The 24,012-nt window shown below is 40.6% G+C and overlaps 1 protein-coding gene across 1 annotated transcript; it reads left to right on the top strand.

The window, feature by feature from the left end:
- Positions 1-351: 351 nt before the first annotated feature.
- gnai1 (guanine nucleotide binding protein (G protein), alpha inhibiting activity polypeptide 1) lies at positions 352-22,797 on the top strand. Its single transcript, XM_037760720.1, has 9 exons — positions 352-852; positions 12,457-12,499; positions 13,676-13,817; positions 15,333-15,490; positions 17,322-17,450; positions 19,302-19,431; positions 19,595-19,748; positions 20,175-20,399; positions 21,585-22,797. The coding sequence occupies exons 1-8, from the start codon at positions 735-737 to the stop codon at positions 20,363-20,365; spliced, it is 1,065 nt and encodes a 354-aa protein (XP_037616648.1). The 5' UTR covers positions 352-734; the 3' UTR covers positions 20,366-20,399; positions 21,585-22,797.
- Positions 22,798-24,012: the final 1,215 nt, after the last annotated feature.

Raw genomic sequence — 24,012 nt, 5'->3', positions numbered from 1 at the left:
CAACTGAGAAATTATTCTTTTTCTGACTTGAAAAGTAAAACAATTAATTGAGCGATAAAGTGAACTCACACAACCATATGTTCTTTTTATAATATAATATAACAGATAGTAACTGTTAATTAAAAACAAACTATTAAAAAGCTAAGGAGAGAAAAAGGTAATAATAATAAATATAAATATAAATAAATAAGTACATAAATAAATAAATAGTTATGATGATAAGAAATAATTACAAATAAATAGAAAATAGTTAAATGAATAAAATAAATCTTTAGTCTTTTTTTAATATTAGGTTTGTGGGAAATGACACCTTTTATTTTGAAGAATCAGACCGGAAGTGTGACTGTTGATGCTGCTGTTGGAGCTCCACAGAGCAGCAGCTCTCTCAGTCGAAGCTCTCAGTCGAAGCTCCACATACAACACCAGCAGTCACCGCCGCAGCGAATGGAGGCGAACGGGTGGAGGAGACATCACTAAGGAATTGTTTCACTATCAAACACATCTTTCCCTCTTTCCGAGGAGGATTTTAACCGCTTACGGGAGAAGAAACGCCATATTACATCTTAAAAACCGCTTCCCTTTTTGTCCCCCTTTCTGAACACATCGATCGCCTGTCATTTAAAAAAAAAAAAAAAAAGGGCGTGTGTGTGAGCGGGGCGAAGGCTAGTTTTAACCATTTAATGTGGGTATTTTAGCTCTTTTTTTTACACCGTCTGGGGTCTGAAGGATCGAAGATGGGATGCACGCTGAGCACCGAGGACAAGGCGGCGGTGGAGCGCAGTAAAATGATCGACAGGAACCTGCGGGACGACGGAGAGAAGGCGGCCAGGGAGGTCAAGCTGCTGCTGCTCGGTAAGATGATGATGGGGTTCGGTTCGGTGGGGCGAACTTCGCTGTGTGTGTTCGCCCACAGCAGTTGGGAGCTTTACAGTACACAAAGAGGGGGTTGAGCGAATGTTCGTTTACTGGTTAACGGTCAGTTTTTTAAATGGTGGTGTTAGTTGAGAGAAGTGTTAACTGGAGTTTCAATTCCGCATCGCGAGCGTACTCTCCAGTTAACCGTCAACTCTGGTCCCTGAACGCAACATAATGTTATTTCCCAATGGAGATACTAAAGTTACAAGCCAAAATATGACAAAACACAACAAATTTGTGTTTAACTTGTGTTTTAATCCATTTTATTCCAATTTTAAGTCAGAATTACATATATGGCAAGTTTTTTTCTTTCTTTTTTAACCTGTTGTTGGCTTTAAAGCCATTCATCATCCTCTATAGACCATTTGTATTGACTAAATCCATTCAACAATTGCACATTTCCTCTGAAACACATTTCTTGGGACATATACTAGGGATGGGACGATACACCTATCTCCCAATCACGATACTTGGGTGCCGATATTGCGATTCCGCAAGTATCGCGATTTGATATTACGATTTATTGCGATTTTTGTTAACTTTTTTAACACTAGAGCATGGGAAAAAATGTAATCATACACTTGTATGGATGTTTACTTTGGAAAATTTCTAAATTAATACAGTAAAAATGTTGATGGTCACTAAACGCAACATAATGTTAATTCCAAATGGAGACACTAAAGTTACAAGCCAAAATATGACAAAACACAACACCAATTTGTGTTTAACTTGTGTTTTAATTCATTTTAATCAAAATTTCAGTCAGAATAACATATATGGCAAGTTTTTTTTCTTTTTTTTCCCACCTGTTGTTGGTTATAAATCCATTCAGCCTCCTCTATAGACCATTTGTATTGACTATCTCCCAATCACGATACTTGGGTGCCGGTTCGATATGTATTGTGATTCTATATTCCGATTTATTGCGATTTTTGTTAACTTTTTTATGTTTACATTGGAAAATTTCTAAATTAATACAGTAAAAATGTTTGGTTTACAGCATTTATGTAGTCAGATGGTCACTAAACACAACATAATGTTATTTCCAAACAGAAATACTAAACATTACACGCCAAATTATCAAAAACACAACGCCAATTTGTGTTTAATTCGTTTTATTCAAATTTTCAGTCAGAATTACATACATGGCAAGTTTCTTTTTCCCTGCTGTTGGCTTTAAATCCATTCAGCCTCCTCTATAGACCATTTGTATTGACTAAATCCATTCAACAATGGCACATTTCCTCTCGTCTAGTCCAGTGCAATGCAGTGAAAATAGGCTTATGACACAGTAGGGGCCCAGGCCTGACTCAATGTGACAAAACTTTGTTGGGTCCAGTCATTTTGAGGTGTTTAAAAGTCCAATCCCTGGTTTTAAATTCAATGTTGAGACTAATGAGAGGCTAAAGGGATTGTTCTTCTACATTTTTCTTGTGTTTGACACCTTGTTGTCTTCTCATCTCAAGTTCAATAATAAGACATATCTCAATGTACTTCCACTGAACAGCTAGGACAACAAGGCTGAACAAATAAAGGTGAGGAATAGCCAGGACTGTTATTTAAACAAGTAGTGAAAATATAGGTGTATATGTAAATATTCATAAAAAGCAACAATGACCAACAATAAAATCAGAATAAAATAAAATGTCTACATACAAGTCAAGTGTTCTGGAAGTTGTAAACAATACAAATAGTGCAAATAAATAAATAATGTGACAGAAAATGAGAATGACATGTAATCAAATCAGGGACATTGCAGTTACACTAGGTAACCAGGATGCCTCGTTTGAAGTTATTTTGGTATTAAAAGTCACATTTGTACTGTCGACCTGCTGTTATTTTTTGTTTTTGAACAGCTTACATATAGTTTACAGGGATGCTTTTTATGTTTTATATATATTTAATATATTCTCTGTTGATGAGAAGAAATGACTTTAAGCAGAGTATAATATAAAACAGTTTTTACCGACAATAATGCAGACAGTGTGTGAAAATGTTTTTTAATCATGTTTTTTATTGTTTCATACAACAACCTAAACCACAACAAATAAAATAATGTGTACATAAAACGGATAATAACTGTAAATGTAGAAACAAACTATACAAAAACAAAGGAGAAGAAAAAGAAGTATAATAATAAAATAAAAAATATGAATAGATGAATAAAAATGATAGATTAAAAAATATAGTAAAATAAATTTTAAAATTTATGAATACAAATAAATAAATAAATAGTAGTGATAATGAGAAATAAATTTAAATAAGGAAAAAAGGTAAATAATAAAATACAAATATAATAAATAAATACAAATGATAAAATATAAATGTATTTTTTAAATTTCTGAAAAAATAAAAATAAATAAATTCACACACCAGCATTAAGAAACATACATAGATGTGTGAAGCATATTGCGCAACAAATGCAGAAAATTACATATAATAATAAAGTGCTAGTTCTAGTTAGATGCCTCACATTAAAATAGCAGTCATTTAAACTAAATAGCCATTGATCAACTTTAATAAGTAAGCAGCTGTGTGACAGGACACGCTGATGGAGATATAGTGGCCTCATGACCCTTTCATTACTCTCAGCAGTGTCCAATTTTGACTGACCTTTTGTGTACCAAACCATTTTCAAACCCTCCTTATGTTAGGGCCTAAGAATCCACCACAGGCTATTATTTTGGTAAATTGATATATCTCTTTAAAATCAACCACGGGGAATGTATTATGAATGGCACAGTCCTAATTTCTTGCGTTCATTACATGTATTTCGTCGGCTGCTTGCTTTTAGAAAGCAGCCATGTGTAAATTTAAGGCATTACTTACATGTGGGGAAACACTGTTATCCTTACAAATAGAGGCCGTAGGTGAAGAACATTTCCATCAAGCCCTTAGGTGGCTAGCTTTGGGAAATGTTGACATGCACACACATGGTATGTGGGTTACCAGGACACGGAGGCTGAAGCCAATACCAATATGAGGCAAACATCTGACACAAGGCACAGAATAAGTGCTGTTAGTGGATTTTGTGGACAGATTTGTGAGCCAGAGCAAGATAAACATTACTTCACGTTCTTTGCGTAACACTTTTTTCTACCATTCTCATTCGTATTGTATCACACATCTCTCTTTGCATTTCTTGGGATATATATATATTGGGGCTGGAACAATACACCTATCTCTTGATTGGGTACTATCACGATATGTATTGCGATTCTACAGGTATTGCCATTCGATATTATGATTTATTGCGATTTTTGTTCACTTAACACTATAACATGGGAAAAAGTTGAATTATACACTTATAGGGACTTTTACTTTGGAAAATCTCTAAATTAATTTTTGGTATTTTCTTTTTAACTTATAGGGGACATGTCATGTTTTATACTTCTGGTGAATATAATCCAATCACTCTTATTTCCATATGTGTATTTTGTATATACAGTTCCCTTTGTCAACACCTTATTTTGAAAACCGGACGTAGTCACAGTATACTTCTGCGAACTTCGCCAAGTCTGTCGCTCCCGTCATCGTTAAAAACAAAGCGTGACACATAGGTGAATCGATTTTTTTCCCACCCTTAATATATATATAACATGTTGTGTGTCGTTGGTATTGCTTTGTTTGAACACGTATGTACATATTTTGTCTCTAAAGATAGACCAAATTCCTCAGGTGCTTGGAGGCCAGATGGGGCTTGCTGATTGAAGCGAGCAAGTTAGGTCAAGTTTCTGCTATGCTGCTGTAGGGTGGAATATGAGGTTTCATCAGCCTTCACTTTGCTGCGACACAAGCCATTTAACCACTCTGGTTTTTGGTAGAATAGCCATCGTGACAGTAGGGGTGGGAAAAATAATCGATTCACCTACAGTATGTATCGCGTTTTTTTACGACTTTAAAATAGATTTTTTTAATGCCAGAAACGATATATTAGCTTCAGTTGAGTCTTTGCTCAGGTAGAAGGAAGTTACCGCTTTTATTGTTGTAGTCTGAGTAACGCAACGTCATATCCGTTCCATATCCGTCAACCAAAACAAAACTGCTGCGAGCCAAAACCCAACAACACGAAGGTTCTGCATGGATGCGACCTGCACCCTCACATGTTAAATCCAAGGTGGTAAAAACTACACATCCAGTAAAGTATGGAAACACTTTGGGTTTCACACACTGCCAGGAAAAGCAGAGCTAGACATCACGGCTGAAGCTGAAGCTAACTCTGTCACGGAACGGAAACGTTATCGTATTGCGGTAACGTGCGGTCAAGCCAGCCCTCACTCTCATCTCCGTGGTCAAATCGGTTGACGCTACAACTGTAGAGCACCCATATACTGACATTTATGTTAAATGCATTTAAACAGTCCCGATGGAGCTGACCATGGATAAATAAAGTGAACGGAGCTGACGGGAGAGCTAGCGACGGACTTTGCGAAGTTAGTGGAAGTATACACGTGCGGTTTTCAAAATAAGGTGTTAACAAAGGGAACTGTATATACAAAATACTTATATGGAAATAAGATTGATTGGATTATATTCACCAGAAGTATAAAGCATTACATGTCTTTTATAAATCAGAAAGAAAATACCACTAATTTCTGAGGGAAATGTATGTTTTCTTTGATTTTCATAAATAATCCCTGACAATGACTGATATATTTGACTTATGGACATCTCTGACTACATACATGCTGAAAATCAAGCATTTTTACTGTATTAATTACAATATTTTCCAAAATAAAAGTCCCTATAAGTGTATGATTCGACTTTTTCCCATGGTCTAGTGTTAAAAAAGTTAACAAAAAAATCGTAATATCGAATCAGCATCAAGTATCGTGATGGTATCGAATCAGTAGATCAGTGTATCGTCCCGGGCCCTGCGTGACAGTTGCATGCCAGCGAGGTCGTGTGGCCCCCCGTGCGTGGCCGCCTCGGCGCCGTTTCCTGCCGTTTGTGTTTGATCCAATCAGCCTCTTCAGGTTACCCGCCTGAAGTGACACACGGGCAGGCTGGGACAGCGGGAGAAAGGGCTGTAAGAGGAGAACACTAGCTAATGACTAAAAGCATTAAAAATGAAAAAGCTCTGCTGCAGAGAGAGGCCACAGTTCGGAGTTGTTTACCTTGCGGTTATAAACAGTCACTGAATAGATACTGTTTTGGAGTAAGCAAGCAATTCTGGAGTTTCTCTAAACACACCCTGTCAACAGAGATAAAATAGTCAGCAAAACATGTGGCTTGGCAGTGAAAGGCTGGCAGGGGGGTTGTAGAGATATGCTACTAGAAGAAAAACATCTTGTGTATCACACGGAGGTGACCCCTACCAAACAGATATTTGTGTATACACAGCAAACCCTCTGAGTGGCAGGTTCATTCGTTCACCTCCTCTGTCTTAAATGTTAATCACAGGCTTATGTGTGCTCGCTGTCGCTGACGTGAAATCATTACGCTGACGTAACACCCCCCCCGATTTGCATGAAAATGATTTGAATCTCTGTGAGTCGAATCCAAACTAGCTGGCAGGTGTCTTTGTAGAGAGAGAGGGATTTTTTTTTTTCCCCCTGAACATATTTCTCATTTCGCTCTTTCTTTGGCTCTCGTTTTATTTCCATCATCTCCAGGACCTAATTATCCTACTATTCATATCTACATGCTAAAATAGATTACAATCTCCTCAGCCTAATTACTCTTTCTATAGCTGGCATGCAACGGTGGGAAGATATTATTAATAATCCTTAGCCTTTATCTAACATTTGTTCTCTTTTTAATGTTGCCATATTTTTTAACCGACATTGCCAAACATGTAGTGCATCATCTTAAAGACAATAAACATGAGAGAAGCTAAATTGTTCGCATTCCAGTATCGCTGTAAGCATCATTAGACATCTCTGTGAATAGTTCTGTCTGTGCCAGTGTGTGTGTGGGAAACAATCTTTTAGCTATCGACCTGCTTGTCGGCAGATCGATCCCTCTGGTCATTTCCCCCTGGTGGGTAGCGCTGCTCGGAGGCTCCTGGAATCCTTCATGAGTGACTCATACTTAAATCCCCCCCTGTCAGAGAGGGGGGGGGGAAAAAGAGGAATTGGATAGTGAGTGAGAGAAAGAATATATCATAATGGGAAAATGACTGTAGGAGGCACAGAGAATATAAAAGAGGAAGAGGGATGACGGAGTAAGAGTGGAAAACACACAGTGAGAGAGAGGGAGGTGGATGGTGTTGGGCTCCTGCTGCTAATGTGGCATCACTAATGTGGTTTGCACATTGTGCCAAGCCCTCCTCAAGTCCTTGGACTGCTCCCCTAAATGTGGATGTGTTGGGCTATAGCCTGCCAAACCCCCTCGCAAAAGAATGTATATTGATGAGGGCTGTCAGACGATTCAAATAGTTAATCGTGATTAATCACACATTTTTTATCTGTTCAAAATGCACCTTAAAGGGAGATTTGTCAAGTATTAATACTCTTATCAATATGGGAGTGGGCAAATATGCTTGCTTTATGCAAATGTATGTATATATTTATTATTGGAAATCAATTAACAACACAAAACAATGACAAATATTCTCCAGAAACCCTCACAGGTACTGCATTTAGCATTACAAAATATGCTCAAATCATAACATGGCAAACTGCAGCCCAACAAGCAACAACAGCAGTCAGTGTGTCAGTGTGCTGACTTGACTATGACTTGCCCCAAAACTGCATGCGATTATCATAAAGTGGGCATGTCTGTAAAGGGGAGACTCGTGGGTACCCATAGAACCCATTTTCTTTCACATATCTTGAGGTCAGAGGTCAAGGGACCCCTTTGAAAATGTCCATGACAGTTTTTCCTCGCCAAAATTTAGCCTGAATTTGGTGCGTTATTTAGCGACAAGCTAGTATGACATGGTTGGTACCAATGGATTTCTTATGGACTGAAAGCGACTACCAGACGCCAGTAAAACGTCTGCCTAAACAAAATTCTAACTAATTTCTCTTCTAATGTCATACACTACTGAAATGGCCTGTGTTCAACACTAAAATACTAAAAATATAATGAGCGTTTTCAGTCCAAAATGGCGGCTGCGGCTGTTGTAAAAAAAACACAGAAGTTTCGTCTCTTTGCTTCTATACTCTTTAGCCACAAACTCAACCGTGTTTTCAGTCCAAAATGTCCAAAAAAGTCCTGAAAAAGAGGCATTTATATTAACTTTAACTTGGTTGGAATGCAAGAACCCATTGCTAATTCTCATCTCCAGCAACATCTGGTTAATCTATAAGTGGAGAAGGCCCAGGCATGGTAGCCATTTTAATCACATTTGTTTCCATACTGCCATTGTTATAAATCCCCGTCCTCGCTGCGTTGGGCAGCTCAACCAAGGGGAAGTTTCAAGAGAAAAGATGTGTTTGCGGTTGGTAGATAGAAACGTCTCTGTTCTCTGTGGTCGAAGAAGAAAAAAACACCCTCCGTTTTCACTGGAAGGCTGGTTAGCTCGGATTTTCCTAAAATAGTTTGAACCGCCAGAAACAGAAAACAGCTGTTCCAGTGGTTTGGAGTCTGTGGCTGTTTTAGGGTGGGTGTATCAAAGCTGTGGGTGTGTAACATGACTCTGCATGAGGACCGATAGGTCAGGCACGTGGTGCCATGTAACCCTTAAAGGTTTTTCTATGTGTGTGTGTGAGTCAAAGTCAGGACGACTCTGTGTTTTGTATTCCTCAGGCCTAGAGGCTTTGACATGTCCACACCCTCATGATATCACTGGTGTAGAGAGGCCAGAGCTGAGTCACTTACATAAGCTCAGAGCTCACGTCTCATCGATAATACTGAAGACTCAGACACTGAATTTCTGGTGTTCGTCCAATTTTAACCATTAGAGTTAGTAGACTTATTACCATAGTAGTTGTGCCACTGGTTTCAATTTCTGTAAACTGGTGTTTCTATGAGGGTTCTGTACTATGAACAGTAAAGGCAAAAGATTTCTCTGACACAACTTGCCACTACATTTTTCATAATTACTGTAGATTCCCACGATGATTCATCAAACGTCACTGTTTATTTACAAAGTCATTACAACATTCAAGTATTTCTCAACCGATGTGAAGCACATGATCCTTTCCATTTAATTTAAGCAACAGTTCACTAAAACTTCCTCAAAGTTAGCTATCTTGATACATGGGTGCTGATTTGATTCGATATTACAATTTATTGTGATTTTTGTTAACTTTTTTAACACTAGACCATGGAAAAAAGTCAAATCATACACTTTTAGGGACTTTTACTTTGGAAAATTCTCTAAATTAATACAGTAAAAATGTTTGATTTTCAGCATGTATGTAGTCAGAGATGTCCTGAAGTCAAATATATCAGTCATTGTCAGGAATTACTTATTAAATTCTTTCCAGCAACCCAAAAAAAATCAAAGAATAAAGGCTCGCTGCGGCCGGCGGCTGTTTGTTTTGGTTGAAGGATACGGAACGGATGTGACGTCACGTTACTCAGACTACAACAATAAAAGCGGTAACTTCCTGCTACGTCCGTATAGACTCAAATGAAGCAAATATATCGATTCTGGCATTAAAAAATCAATTTTAAAATCAAAGAAAGAAATTAATGAATCGTAATTCTTTTTCCACCCTTACCTTTTTTTTTTTTAAAGCTGCTGTCGATAACTGTCTAACGCCTCTGTTCCTCAATATAGTGGAAGAGTAACTGTACATTTATGTGTAAACATGTACATACTCCTGTTAGCAGGTTATTTGGCCAAGTCTGCCGTTCATGGATGTATTTATGCCGCCCTTGCACGACATGTCACCTCATTTTTGACATCTCACAAAAGAGAAAATGACACACACTCTGATGTTACAAGCCAAAAACTAATTTTTTCCCTGTCTGCTAAAAAAAAAAAATCTTCATCCTGTCCAGAGTTTTACAAAAGCTAAACCTAACCTGACCTAAAACCTTTGACCTTTGGGTGTGGACGTTTACAAAAAATACCTGTGTACGTGTCGACAAGGCCTAAGTTTAAACGTCAGGGAAATTAGTCATTAGGAACATGCCTACACAGAAGTCAAACAACTAGGGATAGCTAAAAGTTTCCTTTATAAGGAGGCTACCTCGAACGTTAGTGTGAGCTCATAGCCCGCCTTAAGTGGATTTTCCTGCGTCCCACATTGATAGCCACCGCGTTTGGTATGTGAAGTGTCTGTGGCATTGTGAAAATGGCTCTTGGGCATGCCGAGAGAGGTGCAACTGTGCCAGCTCACCGGCCAGCCGGTATCTTTCCGTCTGTGTTCAAGTCTCACAGGGATTCACACAGCCAGTGTTTGGCCTCAGAGCACAGGGAGCTGCCACGGTACCGTCACCCCCCCCCCCCTCCCTCCCTTCCTCCAGGGCTCTCTGGCACCCGAGTGGTGACACGTAATTAAAATAATGTGTCCTCAGGTGAATCACATCCAATTATCCTGAAGGTGAAGTGCCAGGGCTGTACTATCAGCATGCAGTTACTGCTGAGGGGAAGTTTGTAGGAATGCAGACAGATAGTGTGCACACTGCAGCATATTTATGTCTTCATTTAAAAAATATATATATATATCAGGAGGGAGCTGTTACTTACAGCGTGAAGCAGGCTCAACTAGTGTCTTTTTTTTTGTTGTTTTTGCAACATGAAGGAAAGTGGAACTAGATTGGGCAGATGATTTATTATGCAAGAGCAAACCATCTTGTCTCCGCTGACAGCATCACGAGGTCAGAGATAGCGGTAGACTTCGTGATATGATTCCACTTCCTCTTATTCGGTTTCTAGAGCCAAGAGAGAAGTCGGGGGTGTTTACTCGGCGAATAGCGACTCTCAAGTGGCTTGAAATATGGCAGAGGAGCGCTACGTCAGTGACAACTGGCCTATTGCCTCGCCATAACCTCCCTGTAAGTCTGTAATACGAGGACACTGAGTGCACATTAGTAGATCTAATGTAGTTTACAGTAATATGCATTAGAGGACAAGAGTCTAATGAATGTGGTTTGTGAGGACGCATCACAGATGGCTTTGATTTGTAAATCATTTTTTACAAAAGGGCACTTTCCAAGTGACTGGTTACAGTAGAGGAAAAAGAGCAGCAGATGCATAATACATAATGGTCCCAGTGGAGGCCAAACATGTCATGCTCACAACCACAAAGCCTCCTCAGGTGACTGCGGGCCTCACACTAGAGATGTCCTGGGTATAACGAGAGCAGTTGTCATGGCGCCGTGACGTTTGTGAAAGCAAAAGGCGTGCCGACGGTATGCTCTCCCCACCCGACCCCCCCTGCTCTCTTCCTCATAGTATTGTCTCATCGGTCAGCTACACCACCGTCAATCTAATTAGTCGCCGGCGCCGAGTGTCCTCACATCCTGAGGTGACGGCATGTTTTTCGTCACTTCACGACACTGTCAATAATAATCTGTTTTATGTGGTTGGTTGGGCACCACGTTAAGACCAAGAACCTTATTTGATGATTTTGCTGATAAACTTCCAAACACACAGTTCCCTAATACAATAGATTCAGTAACACTAAAGTAGAGCAAGCTCTATCACAAAACAAGTCATCTGACCGAACCCATTGAAATTGACTAATCAGTTTTTTAGGCAGGAACTAACTGGAGCAGAGGCCAAACCAGACTCCTTTTAAAGGAACAGTGTGGAACAGGATGTTTTCTTTAGTCTATAATCACCTGAAACTAAGAATCGTTGTGTTTTCGTTAGCTTAGGATGAGCCGTTCTACATAGGGAGCGGGTCCTCTTCACAGAACCGCCATGTTTCTACAGTAGCCCAGAATGGACAAACCACTGTGTTAACTTTTCCTGCATGGACCGGAGTCGGTAACGCTATTCGTTCCCGAGTTAACCCCCGTCACTCCACTCAGCAGCCGGGAAACAAGACCCAGGAAACCTCTGTTTGTCTTAAAGAGCTGCATCATTTATTTCTGCACAAACTGCAACTTCCAATGTACATACGTTACTCTTACAACAAATGGCACTAGATGGGGCCATTTGCGTTTTCACGTCGGGTTGGTCTGAGTTTTTTGAGTTGTTATATCATTCTGTAGCTTCACAGTGGTGTTCGCTATGTAGTCAAATCCGGGGCTTAAAGAGACAGGCGCTAAAACGGAGCATTTTAGACAGAGAGTGAATACAGGTATATTCAGAAAGTCAGTATGAGAAAAATAATGTGTTTTTTGAACATTAAAGCATGTAAACATGTTCTAATTGAAACCTAAAATACAAGTATGAACATGAACATGAGCATGAGCTGTCCCCTTTAAACACCGACGTCATGAACACACTCATGTTTCTCAGTTCTCCTTTGGTGGTTATGCTCAGGTTTTTTCCTGGTTGCTTGTTGTTGATCATTGTATGGAAGCATTGTAAGTGCTTTCCTCGGAAATGTGCAAATAAAGGAAGTGAGCTGGGTGACGTAAGGGGTTAAAAGATGAAAGAGAAAACACTCGGCTCGTTACAGGCAACATTAACCTCCTGAAATATTTACACTCTCCAATAAACCTCTTTGTCTTCTCTGTCTTCTCCAGGTGCTGGTGAATCAGGGAAAAGTACAATCGTCAAGCAGATGAAGTGAGTTCATTTTGTCTTCTGTTGCATCTGAACAATCAAAACAATTTTTATTTTTTTCATCCAGTGTATAAACAATGACTTGTCTCATCAGATGTGCATATAATGGCACACAGAGAGTATTCATTTCCCACAACACAAACAGTGTCAAACACCAATCATGCTTTTATGGCGTCTCTCTGGGTGATATTACGCTCTATGAGTCGCATCACAAACAGGTACCGTGCATAATGGATCATGATGACAACCCAGCAGAATACATTAGTATTAAACTCTGCCTATACATCATCCACATGCCGCCTGGCTCCTACATATGAATTACATTTTTTCATAAGCACCCCGATGGATACTCATCAATCAGCAGAAATACACGTGTCAGATGCATTTCACTTATACATTTCTAAGCAGCTGTTCAGCTGTGATATTTTTTTTTTTTATTGTCTCTTTACCGGTGAATGATGAGCAGAGCTGTGACAACACTGTTCCGGTAGAAATGTTACTCAACATGAACAGTCATAAATCCACTGGAACACCAGTGTGCTGAGAGATATTGTGGTACTGCATCTGTCTGATTTAAGGACATTATTTATACTTATTACACAGCTTTGTTGAATGCTCTATTCCGATTGGTCAATAAAGGGGTTTTACGGTCTGTTATTTCTTTATAGCAGACCGTTGCTATGTATAACAGACCGTTGCTATGGGCGCAGTTCTGATGTCGGACTCTGGAGGACCATTTTTGTGTCAAATTATTGATTTCTTAAGTAAGCAGTCGTGTAATATGCGGGATAATGTACAGCTAGCCGGTCATTGTTGTGAAATAAACCCCGACATTCCACAACAATGACCGGCTCGCTGTACATTATCTCTTACTTATATTCTAGCATGATACCACTGAAGGATTACATTTATATTGTTAGCGGGTGAAAGTTACTTTATGCACTTTTTAAATAATGAAAGGATAAGTCTAGTGATATTCTGTATTTTCTGATTATCACAGAATCCTATGAAAATACCAAATCAACAATGAATTGATCCAATTAACAAGTAGAGCTGAAACAATTAGTTTATGGATAGAAGTAGGGCTGCAGCTGATTATTTTCTGTTTCTTGCTGTATCAGACAAGCTTTTTGCAGTGCTGGAAAATGGCTCGACAGCTGACCGTGTTTTTTTCTGCAGGATCATCCACGAGGCCGGCTACTCAGAAGAGGAATGTAAGCAGTACAAGGCTGTGGTCTACAGCAACACTATCCAGTCCATCATTGCCATCATCAGAGCCATGGGGCGCCTCAAGATCGACTTCGGAGATGCCGCAAGAGCTGTGAGTGACGGAGAGAGGGGGAGAGTAATTTGGTGGGTTTAGAGTAGAAACCCGAAGGGAGTTTGTGGTGTTGGAAAAACAAGCGGGTACTAACATTGAATAGTCTGTCAGCAAACGCTCCTGGGAAAGTAGTCTTTGAATGTAGTCAGAGGTCTTTTCAGGTTGTCTAAAAGTCATTTAACCTCTTCCGAAAGTTGGGCTAAATTTCTGGCATGGCGATTTTCAAAAGGGGTCCCTTGAGCTCTGACCTCAAGATATGTGAATGAAAATGGGTTCTATGGGTACCCACGAGTCTCCCCTTTATAGACATGTCCATTTTATCATAATCACATGCAGTTTAGGGCAAAAATAAGTTATTTTCGCCTATTCTAAAATGGTGTATTTGAATATTTCTGCATACTTGGTTCCCTAAACAGTCTTGGAATTACATAAATTGGGTATCACTGTAAAGCTGAGACTCTTGTGGATCCAATGAGCCCAACTGTGTTCATGTGTGATGATGTTAATCCCCATAGTAGCCATTTCATTGTAGGGATATATTTGAAATTTGACCTCACTGTATAAAATGACCTGTGGTGACCTCTAGGATAATCACAGCCTCATGAAACTTTACAGCCACAAACTAGAGACCTAGACCATTCAGAGGATGGATGGCTTTCCTAGCTAGATTGACAATAAGGGGGTTTCTGAGCGGTTTACACAACAGAAGTGCTCGCCATCCAATCGCTGAAAAATGCAATTTTTGCAGAAATCTCCAAATGCCAAAAGTTTTTGAAACTAAATCACAGCATTGCTTTTTCTATGGTGTTCCTCAAGGTCTTGGTGTCTTAATATGGTATTTTGGATGGATTATTGATCATTTTGATCAATTCTCTAGTGGTAAAAAATGGTTAAATTTAGCACCAAATCTGTGTAACAAATGGTATCAACCCAAAAATTGCTGCAACAACTTAAGAGACATAATAGAGCATGGGAATGGCCATCACAGACTTATATAATAATGTTCAAAGCCCTTATACACTTTCAAAAATTATTTTAATTAATTAATTTCATTTTTTTTTTTACTAAAACAACTTGACACACAGTGCTGAGCTGCATCTCAAATTAACCTTCAGGTTCCCAGCTTCCAGATGATGTACACCACTTCTATGTGACATCTACTGTTGACTATTTATCTCCCCCTAAAGACCCCTTGTAACCCCTAAAAATGACATAAATAGGTCAATGCTAAAGAGGGGTGGAGTGGAAAAAGGTTAAATTATATTTTCAAGTCAAGTCAAATTAGGCGACATAATGTTTTTGCACTTAGGAAGTGAGAAATGTCCCCGCTTGCACACAAGACAACGAGATAGGAGAACAAATCATTTTGGTCATTTGATCAACAGCTGGCTCTAAAATGTCCTTATAACACCTGTGACTGGCATTTTTACGCAGATTCATGTTAATAATAATGGTGGTCTAATGACTTTGATGGTTGATTTATGATATTGACTTTCATGCGGCTCCCTCTCCCAGGACGACGCACGGCAGCTGTTTGTGCTGGCGGGCTCAGCGGAGGAAGGCTTCATGACGGGAGAGCTGGCCGGTGTCATTAAGCGGCTGTGGAAGGACGGAGGTGTTCAAGCCTGCTTCAGCCGCTCCCGCGAATATCAGCTCAATGACTCGGCAGCATAGTGAGTCACAAACACACACACACACACATAAACAGCCTAGGTAACAGTTGCATGGTTCTCCAAGCATTCTGAGTCACTGAAAAGACTCGGTGGTCCTGCACACACCGATTTATGTCAACAACTTTTAATGACAAAGTCACATCAGCTGACCAGACGCCCAAATTACTGCCATTCCATTGCAAACGCGCAGAAAGCTGCCGCCTCAACTTGCCAAACACAAGTTGTCCCAGCGTTCACCCATGCTCAGAGAGCAGAAAGCTACAGCACCATGCATCTGTCTGGACTTTTACTCTGTCAATATTTGCCCTCCTCTACCGAGCCTGAAGAGCGGTGCCTGGAAAGACAATTTAATCTTTGACCTTCCACCTCAGCGCAGGAACATTTGTCACATGCTTTAAAAAGAAGTGATCACACCAACACAGAGGAAAAATCTGCATCTAAACTGCTCCATTATTTTTCCTTGACTAGCCTGAATCTTTTATATATTGTGCAAGAGCCCTTGGAGTTGAAACAAAATGATATCATCACCACAAGGCAGCTCCTGTGTTTTGTTGCTGTTGTTGTTGTTAGGAGAAAAAAGCCATTTGCCTTGTCGTGCCGCAGCAGAGCAGACATCAGCGGTTACGTCGCAGGCCGAGGGAGCTTTTGGCCTTTTTCTAATTGGTTCCTCTAATCCTGCTGTCCAGGGGCTTTTTTCATGAATAGGAAAACACCATTGCAAAAGCGTGTGTGTTTCTTACTTCACTTAATACCTTTGGAAGACAAACAACGGGCTTGTTTGCGTGAAGGGGAGATTACTTGTGTTTGTCTGCTAGCGGCTAGAGGTCACTAATCTCTTTCTGTCCATTGTGATTTATCAGCAGTAACCTTGAGGTATTTGCTCGGGTCATAATACACCCAGAGAGTGTGAAGATGTAGGTTTATGTGGGACATCCTGTATGACTACAGCATATGTGCCCATACAGTGACAACACATATTATACTGATATTAAAGCTTGCAAGCAGCAACACATAGACCACCAGGCTCCAATCTCACTCACATTAAACTCACATTAAAGGGATGATTCAGGTGTTTTGAAGTGGGGTTGTATGAGGTACTTATCCATAGTCAATGTATTACCTACAGTAGATGACGGTCGGCACGCCCCAAGTTTGGAGAAGCAGACAGTAGAACCAGCACGGGAGCAAAGCAATGTGTAGACGGGGGCAGCAGAAAAATGTATTTTAGCCTCCTAAAAGAAAGGCTCACCTAAAAAAAAATGTATTTCTGTTTAAGTGTACGCTATATTTACAGTATTTTCCAACAGCGAACTGAACTGAAAGTGAAACTTATCCATCTCAACAGGTATTTGGCAAAATGTGGGACAAAAAACTCATTCACTTAACTAGACCAAGCCCTGCTTACTGTGAGGCAACAGCTCTAACCACTAAGCCATCATGTCTAAATTTACCTCAGGCAAAATATGTAACTTATCTTGTGTTAACCGCGTGTTCAGCTTTTTATCTTTACGTAAGTTTGGTCGAAACTCTTTTGTTGGAACTGACATGACACATTTCTAAAAACTTGCGTCCTAATTTAACATAACGTGTCATCTGATATACGCTGAACTCATTTTCTTGTAAGATGTTGCTCCACAAAGACGTATACGGTTTCAAACAGAGTCTGAAATATGGATATGCATCAGGAGTTGTTTGTTCAACTGGAAGTTACACACTTGATACTTCTGACACATTTTGTTTCCCCTCCTGCCGTCTTTCTCACTCCTTTTTCTCTTTGATGTTTTTTTTTTTTGTCCCTCCTCACGTCCTTTTCTTTGTGTCCTTCTCTCAGCTACTTGAACGATTTGGACAGGATATCCCAGGCCACCTACATCCCAACTCAGCAGGATGTCCTGAGGACTCGGGTTAAAACCACGGGCATTGTGGAGACGCACTTCACATTCAAGGACCTGCACTTCAAGTGAGAATGCCTCCGCTGTACAGTAACAACTGGCTTCGCCTCAAAGTGTTTTCATACGATGGCTTAATGAGCTTTCCTTCCTGTCGCTGACTCACTCACTCCCATAGAAATTCCCCTTGTACATGTACAGCTGTATGTTGTGACACAGTGTGCGAAGGTGTCGTGCGCATCAGCGATGACTCAGTTGTGGCCCTCTGTAAAAAAATACAGACAGGAAGTGGAGGCAGCAGCTCTGATGATATCATGATAGCAGAAGTTTGGTAGCTGATGCCAGTCTCATTGAAATTCATACTGTTGGGCCACAAAACAGAAGAGAAATACATTTAATATGGTCCATAAACACTCAGATAAAAAGCCTTACTGAGGTTTCCGTTCGTCTTTTTTTTGCGATTTTCAGACAGCGGCTTAAATACGCTGTCATGATGACACACCATTATTGTCACAGCTGTATTACAACACATTACAGTACTTCTGTAAAGTAGTCATTGCTTTATGTAATGTAAGAATTACACAGCAGTGGCTAACCAGTTAGAGCGAAAGCAAAGTATTCCTTCTTCATGGTTCTAACAGTTTAAAGAGGACCTATTATGCTTTTCTGCCTTTTCCCTTTCCTTTGAGGCCAATTCATTACGCGTGTCTGTGAAGGTCCACTTTGGTCTGCGTGGCGTAAATATCGTCATATGTTATATCGTTTTTTTGTGCATGTAAAATGTCTGCAAAGTAACAAAGCCCAAAGTCCACGCCAAAGGGAGTTACTCTCCCCCACAGAAACACTGCTCCTGAACTGCCTGAAATGCATTGCTTAAAGCCCCTCCTTTTCTTCTGTAACATGGTGATGTCACCACGTAACACATTTGCTAAAAATCTGCCTAGCGGCTAGTTTGGCACGCTCTCAAACAAAGTTAGTTAGAGCAGAGCTGGAGCGGAGTCGGAAGAGTTTGGTTCAGTTGACCAACCACAACAGAGTGGGCCAGCTTGACCAATCAGAGCAGACCGTGCTTTTCGAGTGGGCGGGGCAGGAGCTCAAACAGAGCGTTTCAGACAGAGGGTGAATAGAGGTGCCACAGCACAGCCGGTATGAGAACAATAAAGAGTTTTTTTTAACATTAAATCATGTAAACATGTTCAAGTAGAAACCCAAAATACAAGTATGCACCTGAAAATGAGCATCACATGTCCTCTTTAATGACTTTGAAGATAAACACAATGAAAATGGGGCTGACCTTACGAACAAGGATGTCGTTCTTTCACATGTTGTGACGAGTTAAATGTGATTACTTCTTTTATTTGCGCACCAATTATACATCCATTATTTTCTTTAACAATCCCTCCCCAGTCCTGCCTTTTTAAAACCTTAGTATTTCCAGATGTGGGCTTTTGCAGTTCAGTAGACCAATAGGAGCTTTTACAGGAGCTAAATGGGGCTTTTGTTGGCCACATCTGCAAGCAGTTATATGTGATTGTTTCATACAGTGTCCCTTTGGGATCGGATTTGAAAGTGCTCTTCATTGTTGGATTTGCTCGTCTTGAAAGAAATCGTTCCTGAACGTGAGAAATGTATGAAGATGTATACACCATGTGTCACTTGGGTGTGCCTTGTATAGAGAGTGGCCCTACATTAAACACTTTAACGTAAGCAGTTTTCTCTACACTGTTAAGATTTTACCAAAACTGTTTTCAAGTAACAACAGACAAAGAATTTCTGTTTTCTTTCTATCACTTACTGTCATCACTGAAGCAAGACCAGACGAGCCACGGCATTTATTTTGCCATTGGGTTTCATAAACAGTGCTTGTATTGTGTCTGTATGTCTGTATGCTGATGACGTGTTTACTTCCTTCCTCCCTCCAGAATGTTTGATGTCGGCGGTCAGCGGTCTGAGAGGAAGAAGTGGATCCATTGCTTCGAAGGCGTGACCGCCATCATCTTCTGCGTGGCCCTCAGCGACTATGACCTGGTGCTGGCTGAGGACGAGGAGATGGTGAGCGCTCCAGCCTCTGACTCATGGAATAACATAATAGCAGGCACTCTGTGTTCGCACTCAGCGGGGAACTTTGTCTCTGTTTACTGGAATCAATTCATGTTTATGGATCAGCGAGGCGAAACACAATGATCATCTTTCCTTTTTTCCTTTCCCCCTTCAGAACCGGATGCACGAGAGTATGAAGCTGTTCGACAGCATCTGCAACAACAAGTGGTTCACAGACACCTCCATCATCCTCTTCCTCAACAAGAAGGACCTGTTTGAGGAGAAGATCAAGAAGAGTCCTCTGACCATCTGCTACCCAGAATACGCTGGTGAGATTGGCAGCATTTTACAGAAAATGTTTGTCAGAGAGGGTTGTATCTTCCTGCCGTCTTCACATTACATGAAGTTGACAAGCAACCTACAGAGATTTCAGGAAGTTACAGCTCCCGGCCAAGAAGTAGTTCAGCACCTAACCCCTGTTTAACCCCTCTATTTTACACTTTGGACTTTGTTTAAACAAGATACATGTGTAATGAATGAGCCATTGTCTAACTACTCCTGTAAGCAATCAGCTTTGATATGCAACCATATGACAAGAAATGCTCACACAGTTTCTCCTTTTTACAAGAACAAGCCGAATGCCCAGTTAGCAGGATGAAGCCCAGCCATGTCACCGAGTCCTAAACACAATACAAGTATACAATTTCAATCCCTTTTCCTATGTTCTGACTTCCTGACTCTGTACCTTTTTCCAGGCTCCAACACGTACGAGGAAGCAGCTGCCTACATCCAGTGTCAGTTTGAGGACCTGAACAAGAGGAAGGACACCAAGGAGATTTACACCCACTTCACCTGCGCCACAGACACCAAGAATGTGCAGTTTGTCTTCGACGCCGTCACCGACGTCATCATCAAGAACAACCTGAAAGACTGTGGTCTCTTCTGAGGAGAATGACGACGAAGATAACCTTTTTTTCTTGGTAAGGAACTCTTCTTCACCATCATCATCATCTCTCCTTAATCTTTCTAACAACCAGAGCTCGACCGCAGCGCACCCTTTTGCCTGGCTCACATGTGTGTATGAACACATGTGGCTCTGTGTCATGGATGAGGGCACATGTCAGCGTTATTGACTGTTCATCATCAGGACGCAGTGGGAGTTGCCGAGGAAACCGTGGGAGCCTGGCTTAAAGGCCCAGTGTGTAGGATTTAGTGGCAGAAGAACGATAGCCGGATTGAACTGAAATCGCAAACGGTACTTTCGAAGTTATTTATTTATTCTTATTACACGGCTTTGTTAAATTCTCGGTTCTGATTGGTCAATCACGGCGTTCTACGGTCTGTTATTTCTTTATAGCAGACCGTTGCTATGTATAACAGACCGTTGCCATGGACGCAGTTCTGATCTCGGACTCTGGAGGACCATTTTTGTGCCAAATTATTGATTTCTTTACGTAAGTAGCTGTGTAATAAGCGGGATAATGTACAGCTAGCGGGTCATTGTTGTGAAATAAACCTCTTCAGGGTGATGCAGTAGGTTTATTTCACAACAATGACCGTCCCGCTCTACATTATTCCTTACTTATATTACTAAAAAGCCCAAGAGAGCTTGTGAAACGTAGCAAACCAGCTAGAGATGTGTGTGTGCGGCGCCGGCTGGCTTACGTCACTGCAGCGTTCCTATTGGCGGTGCGAATTGAAACAGAAAAAAGCCTTTGAAGGTATGTAGTTCTCAGGGAGATACCCAGAACAGTTTGGTCCGAAAAAACGCCTATAATTATGAATGCTATATTCCAAATCCTTCACAATGGTCCTTTAAGTGCGTGCCTACATTCTGGCTTTTCTCTCTCCAATGTGTTTAACAAATTGGCTTCAAAAAGGTTAGTTTCCACAGCTTAAGCTTTCAGAATCATGGAGGAGCGTAGCTGAATTTGACCACTAATCCATGATAATCAAACGCATAATTAAATGGCTGAAATCAGTGCCTTTCTTTTATCCGAGGCTTAAATACATTTTCTGCTCCATATAGATGTTTGTGAAATGATAGCGGAAAGGTCGAGCTCTCCAAAATCTCTCTTTTCTAAAAAGACTCACACACCCATCCCTCCTCATTCTTTCAACGTCCTTCATGGTTTTCTTTCTCTCTCCTCTTCTTCTGTCCTCAGGCAGTGGAGCCAGTTTATTGTGCATCTTTGGTGGGGGAAGATGAGAAGAGTCGGGGAGGATCAGTCACGGACCAGTGCTGTACTATATGCCACTTTTAACAGCTTTATTTATGTTTTTGTCTTGGAACATTTTTGAACTAGCGTTACGACATTTGTGTAGGATGTTTGTATCATTGTAAAAAACGTCACCGCAGAAATTTCCGCACACTTTTTTAAAATTAAAATTTTTTTGAGGAGGAGATCATGTTTTTTGCTGTTCCTTCTGCCGCTGTCTCTGGAAAAGGAAACTTCGCTGTTGGTGGAAATGCTTCTTTTCTTCCTTCCCCCTTCAAAACCGAAAGGGAAGAAAAGGGGTACGACTTTGAGTCCAGTTTGTTGGTACTTGTGCCTTCGCATGCCTTTTATTGCGGTCGTAGTCCCGATGCTTGTTCTGTTGCCTGCTGAATTGTTCTAAACATAAAGAGGTAAACCGTTTTCATACGTTAGTGTCCCTGCTATCTTCTATGTGCACACCACTGAGCTATCGGGAGGAGGAGGAGGATTTCCCTCTGGTCTAAAAGGTACATGGGTCTCCATGGTGACCAACATGTAGCCTCCACAGTCCCCTACTCCCATCCCCCCCACCAAGCCATGACAATGGAAGGCCTCGCTGGCCGATCACGCAGTACAATACTGAGATGTATATTGTTACATTTGCCCCGCAGATCTAGGGGTTCTGGTTTTTAAACTGTACAAAATATCCATTCTTCCCAACCATTCGGAAAATGGTAAGTTGAGCTTTATAATACGCTCAAGTGTTTAAAAGTACAAAGACCAAGGTTGGCACATTTTAATGTATATTTTAATGTATTTTGGAGGAAAGTTTTTGGTGTTGAGAGGAAAACTGAATCACAGAAATAATGGCTGTAAAGGCGAGGGACGTCTGAAATGTTTCAAGGTTCAGACGCCATTCCCTGGGTTGGATACGAGATGCATTCATGACGCCTTTTCATTCAGGTGATGGAAACTATTAAGAACGGTCAAGGGAGCCTGGTCTGTGATTTTTAGATCAGCACTACTTTGCCAAGAAGAGCGATATAAATATGGTCCTGGAATCTGTTCATATAAAGAAAAACTGCCACAACTGTCAATGTATGTGTATGTTCTCCACGGATGGAGAATCTTTGTAGACTCATCTCCCTTATTTTGCTAATAAAAAACCATTTACAAACCACATGGAGTTGCTGTATCATTATCCTTCAACAGCTAATGAAGCATTTTTACACTAATGAAAGCTAAATTATAATTAGCTGCTTAAGCACAAAGCAAGATAAATCTGTTTAATTCTGTCTCTTGCATCTTTCCTTTAAATGTCATGCTGCTATCACATGCTCTCCTAATGCAGAAATACATCATTTAATGTCTGTTAATTACCTTTTTAAATATGCTCACGGATGTTTTCTTCTATCATGGATCTTCTATGCAAAATCCCTTTTTATTAGTAGATGCTTTTATCAGTAATAGGTCATGCGCTCCTGCTTTGATGCTTCCGTCGGACTGTATGCCACTTGAGCTCGCCATACAGAGCAGGTACTGTTATACATCCTCTATGCATTTCTTATGAAGCAAGCTACCTTGTTATCTCCAAAACAGGGAGTCCCACAGAGGCAATTAGAGACAATGCTGTCAGTTCTGCACACAGCCTCCATCACATTTGTATTCCACCGTGGCCTTTAAGGCTGCGCTACCTGCGGTAGTACTCAATGGAAAGGTTTGTTTGGATGAAAATTGATCATGCCTGAACATTTGGCCACAATGAAAAGGTTAACTTGCTTGTACTGATATAGAAACAAAGTTTAATTTTCCTATTTGACTAATGACTGTGATGAAAAGTACTCTTCAGGCTGTCTCCACTCTGTCATCGATGTGTCTCTATGATGGGTGTCACCCTAACGCGATTTGCATTGTAAATATGTTGTGACATGATCTGTGAATGTCATCAGTGATGCCTGCCCTTTCTAACAATACCTCTTCACAGACCTAATGTAAACCCAAAGGGACAGAGCTGCACAACTACTTTGCATTAGCTGATTTAGGTTACATGGAGGCAGCAGAACAAGCTGTAAACACATTGACATTAGCATATAAAGTTGAATTTGTTGGCAAACAAATTCAAATTGCTTATTCATGCATCCAGCTTACACAGATCAGCATTCAGTCTTGTAACTTATCTGACCACCTGGCAAAAGTAAGTACAATATTCGCTCTCCTTTTAGGTCTGTTTTGGTCTCCACCAACTCATGATGGAAATATGATTAGCTGCTAAATGCTCCACTGTGGCTGCCAGCTAGAGGCTGGATCTAACTTTGTCTGCTGCTGGGTGCTGGGCAGGTTAGGTCTGAGGTGTCTAGAAACTGAGGTTCAACCAAAACAGTGAAGTTGTACTGTA

Source organism: Sebastes umbrosus, chromosome 23, assembly GCF_015220745.1.
Source record: "Sebastes umbrosus isolate fSebUmb1 chromosome 23, fSebUmb1.pri, whole genome shotgun sequence".
NCBI lineage: Eukaryota > Metazoa > Chordata > Actinopteri > Perciformes > Sebastidae > Sebastes > Sebastes umbrosus.
The sequence above is the reverse complement of the archived record's forward strand: the minus strand, read 5'-3'. Positions and strand labels throughout refer to the sequence as shown.